Raw genomic sequence first — 22,575 nt, forward strand, 5'->3', positions numbered from 1 at the left:
GCTTTTTTATCTTAATGCTTTATCTAGACAGTTATGCTGCAGTAGAAGGATGTTGCTAAGAACTTTTTACACATGGTGGCAAAGGCAGGACACAGAAACTTTAAAAGACAGAAGGAAGAAAGTACAACGAAAACCTTAACAAGAAAAAGAAGTGGTAACATTGCCCATGACATGTAGGAACAGTCTCCTCCTTAGTGTATGACCAGCTCAGCATCTATTTGTACCAACTGTATTATACTAACGATGGTGAACAGTTGCTCAGAATAGACTCTTGGGAGCCTTAATGTGCTTCTCCAGATACAAAAAAATATTTGAGTAAGGAATCAGCATATAAGTTGAGCTTTAAAAGAAAAAAAAAAAGTTACCTAAATGTTAGCCCAAGTTTCCTCAACAGGATGGCTGTTAGGGAAGTGCTCTTGTAAGGGTCCCATTTCTAGAGCTGGCGTCCAAATAGTTTTGGAGCTGATAGTATTTTGGCTAAAACTTTCCAGCTGTTTTTTTCTCTAGTGTTTACCACTGTTTCCATGTGCTGACCATACAACAATACCTTGCAAGATATGAGGTATCTCCAACCAATATTGCTATGACACAAGGTTTCAGCTTGTTGTGGAACAACCATCTCTTCAGAGTTCTGGTTCTCACACCACTGCAAGTGCCACTGCCAAAGTCTGATCTGGCTCTCCTTTCTCTACCATTTGCTCTTCCCCACTGAGCCTTGTGGAAACAAGTTGTAATGCATCTTGAATTTTCTGGCTCTTTGCGAAGCCAAAAATTGGCACTGTGCCATCAAAGACTTCAATGCTTCTGAAGGATTTCATTCTCTGTAAGGGATCTGTTTCAGGTCTGCTTTGTTATGTCAGGCAGGAATCTATGGGTTTCTATAGGTTTCCACTGTAAAATCCTGTGCTGCCATCGCCTATTGGCTGACAGCTGCCAACACTGCCATGATTGTTGTTGGCAAATCCCCCTACAACCTGGTGTAGCTAATTCCCAGGCAGAGTAAACTCCCTGTCATTAGGAGCTTAGCTTCTAGTTAAGCTTCTCTGACAAGTCACGGGGCTCGCTCCACATAGAAAACACCATCAGTCCACTGCTAATGACACAAGTCCTTCAAATAACATATTCCTGCTCCAGAAGTGCCAGCTAATGCTCAGGAGTAAATTAGAAATTGCAGCCTGTGTTGCATTGTCCAGATCTGCCCTGTATAATTATCCACAGTCTCCCCAGCTGCCTCTGTGAAGAGTTGTTGGCTTTCTGGGTTCTGTTTTGGGGATTTTTTTTTAACATGCCAGAAACTTGATGGTGCACTGGCTTTACTGAGTGTGTTGTCACACATCCTGGAGAACCTCTTAGGAGTCGCTGAACGTTCATGTACACAGTGAGCAGTACAGGACCCCAGCAAAGCTGAGAGCAGCCTCCAGGCCACCATGTAAAGCTAAGCTATTCCACAGCAGCCACAGATGGAATCTGGGAGGCATGGCACATAACACAGCTCCTGGGAAGATGTGAGGCATGTTGCTACTGACCCCTACATCCCGCAGTAGTCTCAGGAGGCGCAGCATACTGATAAAGAAACATGATTTGGCAAAGTATAAACATGTCACTGCCTAGGTCTGAGCAATCCTCCTTGGACAGGGACCTTCTCTCCTTCACCATCCAATGGGACACTATCAGAGAATGGAGAAAAAAAAGGCGTGGCTGTTCTGCACGTGACACTTGCCTTAAGAGAAAGCCTGAAGGAAACTGCATGTGTGTGTGTGCTTAACTACAGAAATACGTAATGAATGCTTTGATGGCAACGTTTGTAAGAAATGTGAATTGGAACAGAGAGGTGATGGGTGAAGTAAAGTAACAAACTTGTGAAAGGAGGTTTGCTGGAAGCAGATGATGCACAGGACCTGGATAGGAAGAGTGCTTTTGCTTGGGTTTAGAAATGGAGAGGAAATCATTACATTAGAGGGATTCAGGAAGCTGAAATACAACAGTGAAAAACAAGTGGGTTTATTTGGGTTTGGTTCTTTATTTTTGCACAGTTTTACAAAGACAAGTAACAAGTATGTATGTAAGCTAACTAAAAACAATTAGATAGCAAGGTGGCCGGAAGACTTTTAACTCCCTAGGGAAAGACAGATTCTGCTTTCACAACGACATTTAAGATGGTATGGCAGATGCTACCAATGGAAGAAAGTCAGCCCAAGAAGGTGAGTGGAGGAACAGGCCGCAGAGTCACAGATCCAGTCCGGAAATTCAGTAAAACCATGAAAAAGCAAAAGGATAGAGAGGGCAGAAAAAGGGAAAAAAGAGCTCGAGACTTCATTACAGTATGAAATCAGAAATCAAGAAGTTGGGAAGGAAACTTAAAATGTTCTAAGTTTGTTTCAGTACTGTAAGACAGCAAAAAAAAAAAACCAAAAAACTTTTCAGGAAGCAATGAAGTGGCTTCACTGTTAAAAGGTACACATGCCTTCTAACTGGAGCGATTTTCTCCAACGGTGTAATTCAGTAGGAGCTCTCACTCCTCCCTTCCCCCCAAATCAATAAGCAGGGCCTACGCAAAATAAAAGCAGGGAAAACCACCTGGAAAGCGGGGGATTTCCTACGCTGCCTCCCGCAGCGCCTCCCCCGCTACAGCCCACAGGATGAGTCAGGACGGAAGGGATCACACAGCGGGTCATCTGGTCCAACCTCCCTGTCCAAACAGGATCATCCTAGAGTACATTGCTCAGAGTTGTGTCCAGACAGTTCTTGAGTATATCCAGTGAGGGAGACTCCACAACCTCTCTGGGCAACCTCTTCCAGTGCGTCGTCACTCGCACAGTAAAAAAGTTCTTCCTCGTGTTCAGGTGGAACCTCCTGTGCATCAGTTTCTGCGCGTTGCCTTTAGAGAGCGCTGATGGCAGAGACACGGAGAGCCGCGGAGGACGCGCAGTGCCGTCAATCGCTTCGTTCAAGGCCCTCCCCCCCGTCCGCCGCCATCCTCGCCCCCTCCCGCCGCCCGCGGGGCGGGCGCGGCGCAGTTCCCGCGAGAGCCGCGGTATCGCGAGAGCCGCACGGGACGGACGGGGGAGGAGGAGAGGTGAGATCTCGCGAGAGCGGGCGGTTCTCGGGCATGCGGGCGAAGGCGGCGGCGCCGCGCGCGATTGGCGGGCCGCGCTCCCCCTCCCCCGCGCGCCGCCGGCTCCGCGCATGCGCCGCGCGGCGCCGGCCCGTGTCCGTGTTTCCCCGGTGCGGGTGTCACCGCGCGATACCGTCGAACCCGCGTCAGCGCCCCGGGCACCGCCACCGCCACCTGCGGGCCCCGCCGGGCACGATCCGCGGGAGCGGAGCCGCGCAGCGCCCCGGACGCCCTGCCCGGAGGCGGCCCGGCCCAGCCTGACCCCGCTGCCCTGCCGGGGAGCGCCTGAGGGAGGAGGAGGCGGCCCCGCGGCCCGCGCCCGGTGTCCGTGTCCCCGGCCGCGGCCCAGGATGGAGTAAGGACGAGCCGCCGCCGCCGGGAGACACTTCCGCGTTGCGGGAGAGGCCGCGCCGGCCTGCGGGGCGCTCCCGGTGCCGCTCCGCCGCTGCCGACTCGGGCAGCGCCCCCAGCCCCGGCCCGACTCCGTATGTACCGGCGGGGCCCCATGTGAGGCGGGCGGGCGGTGCGGGAGCGAGCGAGGCCCCGGCGCGGCCGCAGGGGTCGGTCCCGGTGCGGGTCCCCATGGCGCCCTGAGCGCGGCGGCGGCGGGTTCCTGGGCCGCGCCCTCGGCCGTGAGCGAGCTCGATGCCGAGCACCTCGGACGCGGCGGCCGGCGGGAGCGGGGGCAGCCGGGGCTGGGGCAGCGGCGGCAGCGCGGCGGTGGAGGCGGCGGCCGACAAGAAGCGGCTGCACCACCGGAGGCGGAAGCGCTTCGCGGCCCAGCCGCAGCCGCCGCCGCCGGCCCCGCACCCGCTGCTGTTCCCGCTGTTGCAGCCGCCGCTCCTGCAGCCCCCGCTGTTGCAGCCACCGCTGCCGCCGCAGTCCCTGCTCTTCCTGGCGGCCACCGGCGCCTCCTCCTGCTGCGGGGACGGCGGGGAGCGGAAGCGGCCGCGAGGCAAGCGGCGCTCGGGTTCCCGGCACAAGCGACGGCGGGGCCGCGGCGGCGGCGGGGGCGGCGCGGGCACCCAGGAGGCGGAGAAGCGGCGCAGTAGCGGCGGGCTGAGCACGCTGGTGGAGGAGTACGACGACGTGAGCTCCCAGTCCGAGGGGCTGCTGGGCGGCGGTGCGGCCGGCGGGGGCAGCGGTGGGGGCAGCCCGGGCTCCTCGTCGGGCGGCGGGACACAGCGGCAGCGGAGCGAGGCGGAGCGGAGCGGCCGGTCCCGTCGGGAGCACCGCGGTAGCAGCGGGCGCTCCAAGGAGCGGCACCGGGAGCACCGCCGGCGCGGCGAGGACAAGGCGCAACAGGAGGGGGCGGCGGCGCTGGGCCGCGGGGCACCCGAGCCCTCTTCGTCGTCCTCCAAGTCCCGCAGCCGCCACAACCACACCGGGAGCCAGGACCGGGAGGGACTCAAGAGCACCAGCGGCGGCGGCAGCGACAGCCGCAGGAAGGGCTCCCTCGCCTCGCCCAGCAGCGGCAGGAAAGAGCGGGAGAGCAAAGGGCATCGGAGCCGGACTAAAGCGGCCAAGGAGCCGCCGTCGGCTTACAAGGACCCGCCGAAGGCTTACCGGGACGACAAGCCTGAGCCCAAGGCGTACCGGCGGCAGCGCTCGTCGCCCAGCCCCGGGCGGGATGACAGCCCCCCGCTGCATCGCTCCTCGCAGAGCCAACGCGGCCGCAAGTCGCTCAGCCCGGTGAGCGCCCGCTCACCGCTCAGCCCCTACAGCCGCCGCCGCTCCCCCAGCTACAGCCGGCACAGCTCCTACGAGCGCGGCGGGGATGTGTCACCCAGCCCCTACAGCAGCTGGCGCCGGTCGCGGAGCCCCTACAGCCCCGTTATCCGGTGAGTCCGGGCCGGGGTGGGGCGGGAAGGAGGAATGGGGAAGGGGGCTCGGTGTGTGGAGGAGGGTAGTCATGGCTCGGGCTGCGATGCAGGGAAGGTCTGAGAGGTGTGCATTCTGCAACAGTCTTGCCCTCTTGCTGCCAGAAAGCTGGGTCGGGGAGAAGGGTAAAGGGACAAGTACAAAGATCTTCCTGTCTTGTCTCTTGGGGGTAAACGGAGACGCGGTTGCCTGTGTTTGTAACACTTCTGCGTCTAGTTTCTCTCCGTGGGAGACCACCTAGTTGGAAAAAGGCTTTTAAATGTAAAAAGGGCACGAGAACATTCTCAGATTAGAGTGACTGAAGGAAGATGCTTCTTGGAGGACAGGTTTTCTGAAGGACCAATTTTGATTTTTAAATCTTTACTTATAGAGTGCAGACATTCTCTGGTACATTTTTATGTATCGTATTGCCCCGTAAAATAGGATTCATATTAAATACATTTGGTTTTGGTTTAATTCCCACTAATCTAAAGAGAGAACAAGCTCACAGGTAGTTTGTGTTTACAAGCGTTTCTTGTTCTTTTTAGAGGTCTACAGAAAGACTTAAACTCTCTGTTTTGCTAGGAAAACGAGTCAATGTCAAGATGTGTTAAATTGTCTTTTGTGCTATACACAACCAATGAAAATAAATGTAAGCTCTTTTTCTAGTAAGGTTGTGTACATGAATGTATTGGAGTGTGTTTGCAAATAATTTTTTTTTCAGTTAGTGGGAACTCACGGTGTAAAAGTCAGCATTGCATGATTTTGAATTTTATACGGAGAGGAAATGTGAGCTGTATGTTTCTAATCAGATACAAACCGTGTGGTGGAATTAAAGCTCTTCAGAATATTTTAACCTGCATCAAAGTCCACTGAGAATTTAAAGTACTTGCTCAGTATGTGTTTATAACTGAAGATTTTTATTTCCTATATTGGAATCCTACTGTTGCCTCATTGTTTATAGGTTTACTTAAATTCATGTCTGGACTTTTAATTTTAAATGCATCAGGCAATTTGTCGTTCTACTGGCAAAAATTTTGTTTACAAGGCATTACCTTACATACAAGGCATTTACACTTGTCTGGGAACTGTTCTCTGGTGTTTCTAATGAGTACTTTGTGTTGGTTTCCATTTGGGGTGTCCTGTAGTGTATCCAGGGAACATGCTGAAGCTGTTCTTGTGTTTCACTGGCTGTTGGTAGGGTCTGCTGTCCTGGGTGTGCTGTTTAAAGAGCGAAGTAACAAAGCTGTGTCCTGCTTTGTTCAGAGAGAGGGAGAACAAAGGTGCCTTGGGATAAAAATAGTGATTGTTTTAAGGTGTGGTTGTATGAAACAGGTTTGTATACGAAGTGTTTGAAACAGAAAACAATGTAATTGCTCTGAAAAACAGCGTGTTGTTCTGTGAGAGCCTGTTACAAGTGGTTAAGAATACACTTTCAAAATTATTTTAATAACAGCATATTAGGAATATTATCTGTATAGCTTGATTTAAATGCTCAAGGAATCAGATTATTTTTTGTAGTTTCTTATATCCTGGAATAAGAAAGCTAATAATGATGAGCAAAATTATGTACGTGAGGTTTGCCTTTGGTAATAGCTGTATTAATCACGTTGACAGCCCAGTTAAGCCTAGGGTTCTGTCTTATGCCCAGACTGATCAGGTTGTAGTAGAGTTTTGTAGGATTGTGTTTCTTTTTTTTCTGTTGGGCCTGTGATTTTGAAGCATGAGAGTTTAAATGTCCTGATTTTTCTGTTGACTGTGTGGTGAGCAAATCTTTGAGCTGCAGATCTGTTCCTGGGAGTTAGCTATGTGACTTCCCACCTTCCTTCCTCCATCCAGTTAAACTGTAATTTGCATCCAGTTTTTAACTGCTTACAGATAAATTACTTGTTGACAAATGCAGACTGTCAGGTTTACAGGAGAGGTATTGGAATGGTTGAGTGAAAATGAGAGGTTGCTATATGTAGAAAGAAATGTTGGTCTGTTCCAATGGGGGATTCATTGCAAAAATGTAATTTTCACAGAAAACAAAAGAAACCGAAAGTGTGAAGATTAACTCAGTTGTTCATTATGTTTACTAGTTGTGGAGAAAACAAAGCTAGTGGGTGGTTTTTTTTTTACTCCCATACAGCTATTCCACGTTATGTGTACTGCAGTGGCAGTAGGGAAATAAAGATGGAAGCTTTTTATACTATTGTTTCAACCACTGAAAACTATATCATGATCACTTTTTGCTGGACTCTGTGATACTACAACCGAAACGCTGAACATTTTTGCTGTCTTGTTTAAGATATAGTGAACTTAGACCTGATAGAATATTACAGTTTCATGAAGGCAACAGCTTCTTACAGCACCTGTCGTCTTCATCTGGATGATTTAAAGACTTAATTCTGGGCTTGTATCCAGCTGTAATGATGTCAGGACAGTAAGAACTTTGTATGTGACCGAGTATTCCAGCCTGCAAGTCTTTTTGCTCTTTTCATCCTATGTCTCATATATGTCTTCTCTGATGTCATGTAAATTATTTAGTTATTTTGGGGTGTAGAAAATAAGAAGGAAGTATTTCTAGCACACTTGGAAAGCTCGTGTTTTGAGTGCTGGTTTTTTCATCTGGATGTCTGAGCTGCTTAGGGAGAAAGTTCTAGTAAACAGCTGAAGAGAAAAGTAAAGTCAGCTTTACTCATTTGCAGCAGCAACAGTGCACTTGAGTGAATTGAGGTTTGAATTGTAGCAGTGAACTCTGACTACTGTCTTTAGGTGATGTTGCCTGGATGTGGGTTCTGAAGAAAAGCAAAGACAATGGATGTGCGTTCCACACTTGGTGAATTCTTTTTGAATGGCAAACTAATTGCCTTTTCCATTATAATAGCAGGAAAAAATTGTGGTTTGGACAAACTGAATGTTTGAGCTGTTTTCACTTGTCTGACAAAACTTCTTTACTTGCTGCTGATGGATTTGTACTACTGTTTTTTCTTGTGGATAGAGTAACACAGATGTTCTAAAGCAGCACATGCATATTTTCAAAATGGAAATTCCTCTAAAAATATGAGGCATTTATTTCTCTAATGATAAGCTGGTTAAAAAAAAAAAATTCACAACCAAACCCCATGGTTGACAAAATAAGCAGACACAGTCTCTCGCTTCCTACAATTTCATCCTAAACTAGTTTTCAGAGAACTATTTTTTGTAACTTCAGTCAGGTCATATGTTATGTGATCACACATTTAATTCAGTTAGCAGTACAGATGAATAATCACATTTTTCCAAATTTGGATACACCTACCCATCTGCTTAGATAAAAATAAGTAGGTGGGGCACTACTAGCATAGTACTACTATGTGTATAGATGTTTGTTATAGGAAAGATATAGATTTCTTTCCTTTTTGGTACTATAGAGCCATCTCAGTCTCTCCTGGTAGCTAGTCTGTATAGTGAGGCTCTGCAAAATGTGGATGATTTATATGCAAAACCACAACAAGCATAGGAAGACAGTAAAATAGATACTCAGCTAGTAAATGCCTACTGCATGGAGAAGACATGGTTTCACACACTGATATGAAAATAACTTTGAATCCAGTAATTGTACTACTTTTGAACTTGAAGGAGTAAGAGACAGTTTTTTTTCTCTCCCTTGACTGACGGGAATAAGATTTTTTTTTACTTAAAGCTCTAATTTTGTTTAGCAAAACTGTATTTTGCAGAATTTAAAATGGGAGGGACACTGTATGTTTTCACTGTTTGGAGTAGCTAATTTTTCCAGTGAATATTGAAACTCCCACTCTGTTTCTTATTGTGAATTTATTAATATTTGTTTTGTTAATTAACAGTGGTCTTTGCCTTTTGCCCCAGCCACACTGATGTGTTTTTTCTGTTCCTGGTTGGTGCTACTTCTTTCCTTATTGTGGGAAGGGACCTCATTTGACAAATTTAACTTCAAATGTGTTTAGAGCACAGCTTTTGAGTTGACGTTTTACTGGTTGATATTTTTTTTTTTTTTTGGTAGGCCAAGTTCTCATTTGAAAATATAGAGTTTTAAAGCAGGTTTAAGAAACAAATAAAAGCCAAGCTCAGAGTTTTCTTGTATTCCTTTGCTGTATGTATTGGAGACCCTTTTAAAGGTTTATGGTTTGAATCAATAAGGGAAGTTATATAGTCTTTGTGTAGAAAGCAGCTGAGTTAGGTGGTTGGTTGCAGAGCTGCCTAGAATGTAACCTTGACCTAGGGGCTAGAGAAAATAAATAAAATTAATTAATACGGTATCAAATGAAGGAGTACTATTACTGTAATGGCTTAAAGAAATGAATTGTATGTTTGCCAGTTAGTGCAACATGGAAAAGCTATACTCTGGAGTAAAATGTTTTGTCAAGGTGGTTTATGTTAGTGAATGATTATAAATGTCTTGGAAGATTTGCAGTGAAGCCAGTTGATTAATTTAGGTCTCCCTTTTCAAATACAGCATGACCTTGCCATGCAGTGGAAGTTGGCAGTGCTTAGTCAGTAGTCCAGCATTAACTGCTGGTAAATGAAAGAGCTGGGCTGCAGTGGTTGTTTTAACCTCCTTTAGACTGTTCGGTTTCTTGTTTTCCCCTTCATATTCTCATTAATCCCTTTGTGTTATGCCTTGTCAAAAGGTTACTGACAAAGTTATTTCCCTTATTCAACTTCATGGGCCCTAATGTATTCTGAGTACAATATTGTGTGCATTTAGTAACAGCCAGTGTAGCTGGCTACCAGCATGTTGGATTTAGCTTGCTCTTAAAGCAGTTAAGAAGAAAAAAAGTTTTCAAATTTACAAACATGAGAAGATAACACCTGACCTTTCTGATTTCTAAATAAAATGTAACTTTTTTTGGTAATAAAAATCAAAGGAGTATTGGAATGGGACAGAAAGAAGCACATAAAAAAGCAGCAAGGCAAGAAGCACCTTGTAAGATGAGTGAAATCTCTATTCCTAGTAAGCTGACATGTGTAACTGTTATTTTTCTTTCCTCTGTGCTTGCAAATATCAAGATAGTAAAATACGGCACTCTAACATGCTATTTTGAATTCTTTCATTCTGTACTTGAGAATGTGATTTTACATCAGTAGACTTTCTTCTTTGTTAAATTCATTAACACATTGACTCTTTGGTGATTGATTAGTGAGCCAGTGAAGCCTAGAATGTTGCCTTTAAGGAAGGAAGAACATCGGAACAGTTTTGAATCTCGTAACTTTGACAATAATAATAGCACTTTGATCTCTTAAATTTTTTTAATAGTGACTAAGTATGTTGTATTAAGCAGAGAAAAAATAAATACCTGTTTGTTTTATGAAAACTAGGGTACTGGGCAAAAAAAAAATTAAAAAGAAAGAACTGTGATCCCTAAATCATCTTTTTTTTTTTTTTTCTTTGAGGGGAGAAAAAAAAAAGTCATTCTTTTTGTTGTTTGAAAAGTGGAGAAAAGCAGTGCTGAGTTTTGGGTTAAGGGTAACTTCCATCCTAGTGTTTTCTTCCTTTATCACTTTCTTTAAATCTGCCTCTTCTTATACGTCTTTTCTAGATAACGTCTTAAACTTTTTTTTCGGTTTTCATTTTATAGCTACACATAATATTATGTAGTTTCTTCCATTTCCCTTTGCAGCTGATCTAGCTGTTGTCTGTAGGGAAGAAAAAAAAGCAGCCTTAGAACTTCATTAGTCCTAGTGATACTTAGGGTCTCTAGGCAAATTGTTTTTTTTTCTTTTTCTCTCTCCATATATAAAAACATATTGAAATCTGCATATGGTTCAGAAGGGGTTTTATGAATGTCAAGAGGCCTGGCAGTTCTCTCTGTAGGGATCTAGACCTTTGTGAAATGAATTCAAGATGCTCATAGGAGACTGGCAATGGCTCTGTGTGGCAAAAGTAAGTGAGGCAGAACTTCTGGGTGCAAATAGGGAGAAGCATCGAAGGAAACTTACCTGAAACAGTGGCTTCTTAGTAGTCTGTCCCCATGTGTGTTACTGACAGATGCTGGTGCTTTCGTTTAAGAGAGTGGGAAGTGACCTTTAGGTTTAGTGCACTTCTTGATCTCTCCGTACTCGGGGAAGAGAAGTTTCAATTACATTGTTAGATTTATTCGCTGTTTGCAGCACAATTGTAGCCACTGTTCTTTTGTTCCATTTTACTGTGTTAAAAACAAGCTGCTGACTAAATATGAAATAGTTGGTGATGAATGTCAGATAATGCATTTTATATGTATGTGTATGCACACACGCACATTTAACAGCAACCTGCTAGAAGATTTAGAGAGGACTGTGTATTTCAGATGTCTGTACTGGTGTTTTTTCAGGGTCCCAGTAAGTGGTCTTGTTAAATGGCAGACACTGGCTGTTGTGTGAGCTGATTTCTGTGCTGTTAAGACTGCATCTTTTAAGTCACATGAATCTTAGCTCTGAACAGAGCGAACTATCTGGTTTTATTATGTATAAGGCAATATTTCTCCACTCTAAGTGCTGTATAAGCATGTAAACATATCCATATTTTTGGATTTATGCCATTTTTATAGATGGAAACTTGTACATAAGTTGTCTAGCCTGGGAGGTTCTACTGGGACTTTTGAACTGCATAGATGAAAGTGAGAGTTGAATGTTTGAAAGATCATTAGGCTTCTGAAAACAGCAGATTTTTTCATTGTGACTTGAATAACTAGCACTTTGGCAAATCTGCTTTTTACTTAAGATTCAGCATTTGTCTATTTAGTTAATGTTTTCACTGTAACTCTCTTGAGTTTAGCCCAGTGGGTTAGGTACAACAAGAGAGTCTTGCTAAGGTGTTTGGGATGCCACAGGAAGTTTCAGTTTATTATTAGCACAGACATGAACTATGTAATATAACAATTATTTTTTCCTGACGAAACCAGTGAAAAATTTTTGGGAAAATTCAACCAGTGCAGAGATTATAATCAGTCAACATATTTGATAACTAGGCTGCTATCATTTTGATATGCTGTTAAGGGCTGTAATAACTATTGGGACTGAAACTTAAATATTTGTATGCATGTGTATTTGCTGTCTTCCATATTTGCTGTCTCTATACATGAAAAAGTATGCAGTTGTCATTTGGGGTGTGAAACCCAGGATGCAGAATGGTTAGTATGTGTGGGGTTTTTTTCTGAGCTTGCATAAATCCACGTTCATGTCCTAGACTTTCTTGACTATTGGTAAAATACAGACATGAATCCACTGTCAATTCTTGGCTTTCTTACATGTTTGTTTTTGAAGAAAGTATAAAATTTTAAGTTATTTTTTGGCCTAGCTTTCTAAAACTGTCTCTTCCTCACCAAGTTGTGGTAGCTGATCAGGTGATCAAATCACTTTTCACTAATTTGAACAGATTTTTTCATTTTATCCTTAGTAATGAACTAAATGAACCTGTTTTATTTTGTACCAAAGTTGAACAGAAGTAGTCTTAGAATCAGGCATAGTGTCTCACCAACTGCATTGTTTTAAACTGCTACATCTCTTTTCAAGTGCGTGTGGAAATACATCCATGTTTCTGTTTGTTACATTGATTACTTTCTTAATATTAGACACTGATCAAAACAAACAAGAAACCCAAAATTATACTTATAAAGGAAACAGATTTTGAAACCTTTAGGGCATGTTTTAAATTTGGTACAGGTTGCAATGCAGTCCTTGGGATAGAGGTTATGTTCCACTGATAATTGGAACAAGTGTCAGTTTAAATAGCTGATTTATGAACAAGATATGCAAGCAAATGTTTTCCAAGACAGGTCAGTGACATCCTTGCAAATGATGCACCATTTATAAGAAGTCAGTTTAGGGGATTATTAGCTTGTGCTTGATGCTGGAAAAATATAATTATACTGATTCTACAGCGGGTACAGATCTGTAGCTGTAACACTTCTTGAGACTAATTCCCCTCTGAAAGTCAGACAACAGTGTGAGGAGAGAGCTCACGCATTTGAAGTGCATGTATTTTATGCATTGTATCAGCCCTCCCTTTTTCTTCCTGCTATCCCATCTTAACTCTGTATAAAGAAACTTTGTACCTTTTTACTTTTACTCCTCTTTGGCCAAGCCTCTGAAAATTTTCTGTGGTATTTAATACTTAGATTTTCAAAATAATAATGAAAAAAATACCTTTGGCAAAATGGTTCATAAAGGAGCAGGAGTTTTCAAGGGAATTTTTCTGATCAATATTATGATTTTATTCGGTGTATGTTAGATGTGGACATAAATACTTCTTTACTGAAGTGAACCAAACGTTAAATTTTTGTTGAAAAGATTATTATTTTGTTATTACTATTACTATCTGTCATTGTTACCCTGCTGTGCCAGAAAATCCTATAAAAGCTACTTCCTGGCATAGAATTAACTGTGCTAGTTTCCAAGAGTTGTCTTCATCTGCGATTTGATTTTTTTTTTTTTTCCTTTCAAGAGTCTCTAGCAATTTGGATCAATTTCAGTTTTACCTACAGAATTTTGAAGTTTGTGCTTAGTGCATACACATTGTTTTCAGTCACTTCTTGATTGATCTCAGTGACTTTTTATGAAGACTGTTAAGAGTTCCTGCGTTATAAAAAGAAAAGAGTGTAAGTTTGGAAATTAGTAAATATTGCACACGAAATAGAATTATTATTGCACTAGCTTAAATATTTGTTCAGTTGAAGCATTGAGATGTAACTTCGTGTTTTGATAATTAGAACTGAATTAATTTGTCACTAAAATTAAATTGTATATGGGGTGGATAGTCCTAATCATAAGGATTGTAGTTGGCTTCCTCTTTGTTTGTTTATTGGGGTTTCTTTGTTTGTTTGTTTGGTCTGGGTTTATTTTTGTTTTGGCAACCTCCATACAGTGGTGCTATCTTTTGAACTCTGAAATTTATCTGTCTCCAGGAAGTCTTATTTTTGCTATTGCTTGATACTTTTTCCTTTGTCCAGCTGATGAATACTGGTTTTTTTAATCCTGATTATACTTTTTTATTTCCTACGATCGATTAGCAAAACAGATCTCCATCAAACTTTAATCAAGAAAAGACTTGTAAATCTGATTAATATCCTTGCCATCCTTGGTATGGTAAAATGGATTAAACCCCCTACATTTAATTTCATTTATTTCATAATATTTCTGTGTAGTAGCAGTGGATTAGGCTACTTTACTTGTTCCATGCCTTTCACCTCAATTAATTTTTTTCCCTTTACATTTAAATGAAGAACTGACTCAAAACTGCTACTAGGCAAATTAAGATATTTTGAATGAAAAAGTCATTCATATTAAATGGTATTTTTGGACATTAAAAGTTTACTTTTCTAACTGTTAAGATTGCCCCCCACACACCTGCCCTTGTTCTAGGTTGTTTTTTTGATATGATTTTGTAGATGGTTTAAATATTTTTTCTTTCTATTAGTTTCTGCATTCAGATGCTGTTCTAACATAGGCTCATTTGTGGATTATGTTTGCTTATCAGTAGGTGTAACAAGTATTAGGTACTTGTGGTTTTTTGGGGGGCTTCTGTTTGCTTTTTTTTTTAAAGTGTACAATTAGATTTCAAAAAAGGAAAGCTAAGATTTATTGCTGTCTTTTAGTTAGTTATATTGTAGCCCTTAGTATTCAATTTTTTTCAATTGACTTAATTACATTTATGAAAGTGAAAATTAAGAAGTTCCTACAATTACTGGTTCAGTGTTGTGTTTACATTTCTCTTTCTGTTGTGAAATTAATTTAATTTGGTTGAACTCTGATTATGTAGTCAACTGAATTTTCCTCAAATACTGCATATACTAAAGGTGTTTGTAAAAGTTGCATAGGATGAGATTTTCTTAAAGGAGAAAAATATCTCTAAGTAGTGAGGAAAAAAGAACATTCCTTATATAGGTATTCTTGTATTTCACAGTTTTGTAACAGGAGAAACTACATCTAAGAAAGTTGTAATATTTTCTAACAACCTGTTTAGGTGTAAAATTTTCATTGATTAACCATAGATTTTTATTTTTTTAATGCATGGTCTTTCCTGTTTAGTAGACTTCCGTTTATTCAACAGCATGGTGATAAAAGTTGGTTTAAAAAATGTAGTTTGTCAAAAAAGCAGATATGCTGGGAAAGCAGCTAGACTTAATTTTAACTTGATAAGTTTTTACTTTTTCGAAACAGGAGATCAGCAAAATCTCGAAGCAGAAGTCCATATTCATCAAGGCACTCGAGGTCTCGTAGCAGACACAGATTGTCCAGATCCAGAAGTCGTCATTCAAGTATTTCTCCTAGTACATTGACTCTGAAGAGTAGCCTGGCTGCTGAGCTGAACAAAAACAAAAAAGCAAGAGCTGCTGAGGCAGCCAAAGCCAGTGCCAAAGCTTCCAATACTTCAACACCTACTAAGGGAAGCACTGACACTGCTGTAAGTGCACCTCAAGTGAACAACGTAAAGGATCTGAAGAAGATCAAAACTGAGCATACGCCTTCTCCTACCAGCAGCGCGAGTCTGAAAAACGACAAGGCAAAAGCAAAGGTCTCGCTTCCTGAAACAAAAGGGGAAAATAATTTAATTGCAGACAAAGTTACTAAACAGAAGCCTGCAGCAGTAAAAGAGAATAAATTAACTGTTGTAAAGCAGCCACTGGTCACTGTAAGAGAGAAAAGCAAGCAGAGTGCACCAAGTGTAGTAGCCAAGGAAAAGGATCGAATCGTTGCACTACCAACCTCCACGCTGCCACCCTTGCCTTTGCCTCCCACGCTGCCTGAAGACAAAGAAACTGATAGGTGAGTTGTGACAGAGATTTGCTTTTGGGGTTATCTGTTCCTTTTTATTATTGTTGTTATTATTATCTGTTCTTTTATTGTTGGTGATATTGTTATTATTACCTTCGCAAAATAAATACAAACCTATTTGCTAGATCAGGCTGACGCATTATGTACTTTGTTTCTGCTCTTCAGTTGTTTAACTGTGTTTAAAGGTGTGGTTATTAGTTAGGAATTTGATCTTAAAATTAACTTAATCACAGAGTCACAGAATAGGCTAAGTAAAGGGACCCACAAGGATTGTCGAGTCCATCTCCTGGCCCTGCACAGGACCATCTCCAAGAGTCACACCATGTGCCTTAGAGTATCATCCAAACACTTCTTAAACTCTGTCAGGCTTGATGCTGTGACCAGTTCTCTGGGGAGCCTGTTACAGTACCCAGTCACTCTCTGGGTGAAGAACCTCTTTCTAATATCCAACCTAAACCTCTCCTGACACAACTTCAGGCCATTCCCTTTGGTCCTGTCACTGGTGACCACAGAGAAGAGATCAGTGCCTGCCCCTTCTCTTCCCCTCACAAGGAAGTTGTAGACTGCAATGAACTGGTTCTTGAAAAGAGAAGGATTTTGTGTTGGAGGAATCTTTCAATAAAAAGTGTACTGAAGAGGTGACTTAAAATTACTGGTACATAATAGCTTTGGGACTAATGTAAGGATGCATTCAAGGATTCAAGATTTCAAGTTTTGTGTGAACATAAACTTCTGGGGAAAAGTTGAATTCAGCAGCAATATGTGAAAATTCTTTATTTAGCTGGAGTTTGAGGTAAACATTTCTTTTTCCTTTGAAAGGCAGTTGTTTTATAGTTGTGCATTATTTTAGTGTAATTTATCTCAAAGTTCAGTAGTATTACAATAGAGTATGTATAATGGAAGTGAGGTTCGTGGCTTATCATTTTTGTTAACTTTTGAAGTGTAGAAAATGGTCTGTAGTGAAGAAATTAATTTCTGTCTTCCAAGTGTCATCTGAGTTTTGACTGTGTTAAGTCTGTTCCTAGTCCAAAGAATATGTGCCGTGATTTGTATTGGAAAATTATGCTGTTAGGCTGTAAGTTACTATTTTTCTTTCGGTTTGGTGATGAGAAAAGTTGCTTTTGGTTTTACTCATGGTGTTACATGCCTCTCACATGTTTGCAAGAAATCACTTTCTCACAAGTAAACCAAACATTTTTAGCTAGAGCTCTAAATGTTTCTCTTGTGTTTGCTAGTAATTTAATGCTGTATTACACATTAAGGTGCATAGGAGACCTTGGGAAATAAATGCAACCTAACAGTATTAGATAGATACATTCCTCTTTTACTACTAAAACCAATCTTGTTTCTTGCCCTTCAGCACTGTAGCAAATTGAATACCTGTGTGGCAAATGTACGATTGCATTTAAATGTGTGTCAAAGCCATCCTGCCTAGGTAAATGAGATTCCTGACGCTGCGAGCAAGATTCACTGCTTTAACTAAAACCGAGGCTAACTAGTTTAGCTAAATATAACAGGCATTGCAGTATTAATTGCAATAATATGAAATGAGATTTCATATTGAAACCGGCTAATTGTTTCTGATTATTATTTTTTAATGTAATGCCTGTTTAAGTTTAGCTAAACTGTACAGAGGAGTTAAGCTACAATTAAGTTGTGGTTCTTTCAGCACTGGGCTCATTCTTTCAAAAAAGAAACCCTAATACTTGCAAACAGCTGTATTAAAAAGATTAATGACAAGTAATAAAATATCTTTTATGCTTTGCTTAGTTTTGCCTATAGGATGTTATAAACTTCAGATCAGAATAGTTGTGATTATAAGTCATGATAAAGCTGAAGCCATCAAAGGAAAAAGATCAATTTTTTTAAAGGTGGAGGAGGACAAAGGTATTTACCTTGGGCTCATAGTTACTGTGGGGAGATTGTGCCAACAAAGAAAGCTTGATGCTGTTGCACTGTGTAAGTTAGCTGAAAGGGAAAATTGCCCTGGTTGTCAATGATGTGTGATTTAACAGACCTGAAAAAAAAGACTGCTCTTGGCTGCCTCTGTTTTCATGTGCCACTTTAAAAATCTGCTTCAGAACCTTTCATATGTTGTAATTTCACTCATATTGAAAATTTGGGGGCAAAATTGTGAGAGAAATACAAATATATGAACTTCAAAAATAAGAGGTTTTCATTACCGGGATAACTGCATGCACTGTGCTAACATGGTTTATTCTTTATAGTATGTTAACCATTTGTGGTAAAGGCAATATAGGCTTCCTTCTGATGCTTCTTTAAAATTGGGTAATGACAACTTGAGAAGTGACAAAAGACATTAAAGTGTTCTGTTTTCATGGGGAAGCACAGACACATGCAAAACAGTGAATGCTTTATTTGACTATATAAAAATTGCTAATTGCAATTTAATTAAGAAAAATATATACATTCTCCATGATGGGAGTTGGCAATATCCTTCCATTTACAGAATTTCTGCTTTATCTATGAAACTAAGCAGGTAGGAAGTTGCAAATAAACCTTTGCAGAGGAGGATGCTGACATTAGAATAGTGTGATTTGGCAAACGCAGCTGTATTGGGAAATGTCCCCTCAAAGCATGACTCAGTTTTCTTGATATGGCGACAGAGTTTGAAATTTAAAGAGTGAATACTATGAGAGAGTCCTCTGGGGAGGAACAATTATGTAATTATATGAAGTTTAGAGGTGATCCTGGCTTTAAAATTGCTGGATATGCAGTAGTTGCGCAAATCTAGCTAAAGGAAGTTCTGGTAAAATGGAACCACATGCTTAAAAAAAATCCTACAGCAAGTATGATGTTTTCAGACTTTCTCCATTAGAATGGGAAGAGCATCTCTCTAAGATCATTGTGTTTAGTAATTCCTGAAGGAATACATTGCTGTATATGTGTTTGGGGATTTTTCTCAAGACAGAGATTGACAATATCTGCTGTCTAATTACGGTTGATTAAAAATTGGTCAAATATCAGTAATGGCATAAAAACATCTAGTAATTTTTTTCATCTGATTTTTTTTTTCCACTTGATTTGCATGCTCATCACTACAAACATGTTAAATATGGAGTGTTTCAGCAGATGTATGAGGTTAGAATCTCTAAATGAGGTGGTGCGAACAGCCTGGTAATGCTCTGCAGTGTTATTCTAACCTCAAAGCTCATTATCTGTGAAGACCAACTTTGTAGAGAACTGGATTAGGATGGTCTTCTCTTTTATATAAGTCAGTCAGAGTACAGATTTTACCACTACACTTGATGTCTGGCAGCACCTGGGCTCTAAATATTCTTAATAGTCTAAGCCATAAGCTTGGAAAGAAGCTTGTGTGGCAGAAGTCTGGCCTAGTAGGGCTTCCTGTGTCATCTGACCTCAGCTTTCACCAGAAAGATCTGATTTTACACTTCTGTAGAACTGTGGTAGTTACCTATGCATCTTCCAGAGAGCTATTTGTGAGCCTATTATCCAAGTCCTGCAAATTCTGAGAGCGGAGATTTCAAATGTTGGTGCATTCATAGTCTGGAATGTATTTTTTAAAAGAATTATTCTAATATGTTTTCCTTTATGTATGTTAATATTCTGCTGTTGTCAACTTACTAGCAAAATTGTGGGTTTTTTTTAATAGTTTGCGAGAGAATATTTCAGTGAAGTCAGTTAAAGAAACAGAGAAGAAACTTCGCCATCTGCTCGCAGACTTGCCGCTTCCACCTGAGTTGCCTGGAGGAGCTGAGGTACCCAAAAGTCCTGAAGAAAAGAAACCAACAGTTCAGTTACACAGCAAGAGAAGACCAAAGTATGTTTATTAGACTTTTTAAACCTATCAAGCAAGTAGAAATGATAATAGTTTCTTTAAAATATATTCCTGTCAGTAGAATTCTGCTTTTTAATGACCTGTTTTAATATTAGAGAGGCTTGACTCAAACTGCATGGTTATTGTCACTTAATGGTAGTAAGACAGTTAACTAGTAGCGCTTCAAATAGTTAGCATTGAGGATTCTTCAAAGTTAAGACAACCTTTAGATATATTGTCTTTCTTAGAAATATTTGTTGCTTTCTAGAATATGTGGACCACGACATGGTGAAACGAAAGAAAAAGAAATAGACTGGGGAAAGCGCTGTGTGGATAAATTTGATATCATTGGTATTATTGGTGAAGGCACTTATGGCCAAGTTTACAAAGCCAGGGATAAAGATACAGGTAAGTTCAAAAAAGTAAATGTAATCCTGTAATTTTAAGTGAATGGGATGGTTTTGTTTTAGTTTTCATTTTATATTGAGTAAAATTTGTGATATTCTGCCCTCTAATGTTTGGAAAGTTTTTAGTTGTTGATGTGTTTGTTCAGTTTTAAATCTAGCATTTGTCTAAATAAGAAATCATTTGCTGCATTGGAAAATCATTTATTTGTAAAGCTGTGGCTGAAGGCAAACTGAGTAGTCTTAAATTCTAATTCTTATTTCTTGAGTTTCGATGCTCTGTACAGAATTGAACTAGTGGAGAAGAGAGATTAAATATTCTGAGGAAACTAAATGGCGCCCTAGACGGGTTGGCAAACAGTAATCAAATTTGTAAAGGGATGTGAGAGTGGAAGAAGCCATGCAGGAGATTTGGTCATTGTTGTCCTTTGTACTCCAGGTAGTCACTAGCTGACAGTAGGAAGAGAATCTGCTTCTGTGCAACACAGCCCTGAAGAGTGTTTCTCTTGCAGTATAACTGACTTCACAACAGTGTCATTATTTTTAAATTTCTTGTTAAACTCTTGCTGAAATGAGCAATCAGTCACCAGTATGATCCACAAGAATATTGTCACTACTTCTAAATAGATATTGCATCCAAATTCTTCATATATGCTGTATGTTGCTGGATCATTTTTTGTTCAATTAGTATTTCTTTCTGTTGCTGCTTGCCCTTCTGGCTTATTTGCACATGCTTTGAATGCTGGATTATTTTCTACTTCAGCAGTAGCTGAATCACATAGGGCCACACACCAGCCTCAGTTCCTTCTCCCGAAGAATAAGCAGTGTAATTATAATTCCTTCTTCATTCTTCACCTATGCTTGTCTCAGTTTGCAAATTTAAGAACTGAAGTTGAACTGTCACAGATTTTTACCTTGAGAACCATTGCAAATCATTGTTAGGATCTTCTTCCTGCTCTCCTGAGATTCTATTTGGACATTTAACTTTTTAATCCTGCCATAACCATATTGCCTCTTGGGCAAACTTCAGGTTATTTGTGTGTGGCAGTCCTTTCTTAACTTCCAGTAGAAGTTGTTGCTCTCTGCATTTAATGGGTCCATGCAGATACAGCAAACTTTCCATTAGCTTTGTGTGAAGAGTGGCATTAAGGCAAGTAGATGTTGTGTCATGCTGGAATGTGATCTATTCTGAATGTATCATATAAATTGCTGTAGGATAAGTACTTGTTGGAGCTAACAAAGATACCTGTGCTGTCAATAAAATTCCAAGAACAAAATTATTGAGCTAGCATGTAGTCTTTAGATATCCCCCATCATGAGTAGATCATGCTCCTGCCATTTGCAGAATATAGTTTCATCCAGCCCGCCTTGCAGCAAAATAGTAAGGGAAATTTTTCCTCACTGTAAATGTGGCAGTGACACTTCTGCTTGTAGAAAGTATACTGATGAATTTATTCATCTGCCTCATATCTTGAACTATGTAGTATTTCTGGCTAGATACATGCATTCTGACCTGTGGAGATGTAGTATTAAGATACCCAGAGCAGTCACAGCTCTCTTGTCTCTGAAGCTGCTGCTGATAATCACTCTTTCTTTATTGGTAGGTATGGTGTGGAATATTGGGACAGGCGAGTGAGGTATGCAGGAGGAAGAAGATAGGCCTTACAGTGGATACCTGAAAACAGTCATTGGTAGTTTTGCTTCACCGTGTGATGCTGATTTCTGTTCAGCATAATGTTTGGTGCAAGCATCAGAATGTTGACTATGAGGTCCATTCAAAAATAGTAATGAATGGGAAGGATTTTACAAACAAACCAACAAACCCAATACTAAAATCTTGTAGTTTGATCGCTGATCTTAATGTTTTTTATTTAAATTTTCTTGTAGGGGAAATGGTGGCACTAAAGAAAGTACGTCTGGATAATGAAAAGGAAGGATTTCCAATTACAGCTATTCGAGAGATTAAGATTCTTCGACAGCTTAATCACCAAAGCATTATCAATATGAAGGAAATAGTGACAGATAAGGAAGATGCTTTGGACTTCAAGAAGGACAAAGGTATGTAAACTAGCACAGGGCTAGCTCTTTCTGGTCCTGTTCTTAGTATTATAGTCTGCTATGCTGGATTTGAAGTTCAACTTCACTAAAAAGGTATGTTTCCAAATTGTGATGCTTGACAAGGGATTTTAATTTTGATTTAAATACAGATAGAAGTCGTTTATTTAACTCACCTATGCCTTTCGCTCATAGAAACATTTTCTGCAAATATTTTGTGGTATAAAAAATGTATTACATGATTCCGGTTTTGCTGGAGAGGAACAGATAGATGTTTGTCTCCTTGACACCCATGGATTAGGGAGGCCAGCAATAATAGGAAGCTCTTAATTGTGAGGTTTTTTGGCCTTTTAATTTTTTGTAGTATTTTTTCATATTATTTAGATATGAATGCTCAATGCTGAAGAGATGTTTTTTGTTCTAGGCCTTGTTTTTGTTTGAATTGTGCTTCAATTACTTTTTTTCATGTTTGGGCATGTGTCTTGAGAGTTAGAAGAAGAATAAATTGAAACAATGAAATGCGAGCCTTCTATAGTAGTGGTAGTGTTTTTCCCCAAATAGAAGGCATGCAGACTTCTACTCTTTTGGTT

General features: G+C 40.9%; 1 protein-coding gene across 5 annotated transcripts in view; it reads left to right on the forward strand.

Annotated features, from left to right (window-relative positions):
- The first annotated feature begins 3,206 nt into the window (after positions 1 to 3,206).
- The window catches only part of CDK13 (cyclin dependent kinase 13), a 47,720-nt gene continuing 28,351 nt past the window's right edge, over positions 3,207 to 22,575 (forward strand). For all 5 annotated transcript variants that reach the window (XM_064668235.1, XM_064668250.1, XM_064668253.1 and 2 more), the window contains exons 1-5: positions 3,207 to 4,956; positions 15,113 to 15,718; positions 19,362 to 19,529; positions 19,795 to 19,934; positions 21,818 to 21,988. In XM_064668235.1, the coding sequence (XP_064524305.1) occupies positions 3,761 to 4,956; positions 15,113 to 15,718; positions 19,362 to 19,529; positions 19,795 to 19,934; positions 21,818 to 21,988 (2,281 nt within the window). In that variant the 5' untranslated portion in view covers positions 3,207 to 3,760. The remainder of the gene's footprint in view (positions 4,957 to 15,112; positions 15,719 to 19,361; positions 19,530 to 19,794; positions 19,935 to 21,817; positions 21,989 to 22,575) is intronic.

The sequence above is a fragment of the Pseudopipra pipra genome, chromosome 1, assembly GCF_036250125.1.
Source record: "Pseudopipra pipra isolate bDixPip1 chromosome 1, bDixPip1.hap1, whole genome shotgun sequence".
Classification (NCBI taxonomy): Eukaryota; Metazoa; Chordata; class Aves; order Passeriformes; family Pipridae; genus Pseudopipra; species Pseudopipra pipra.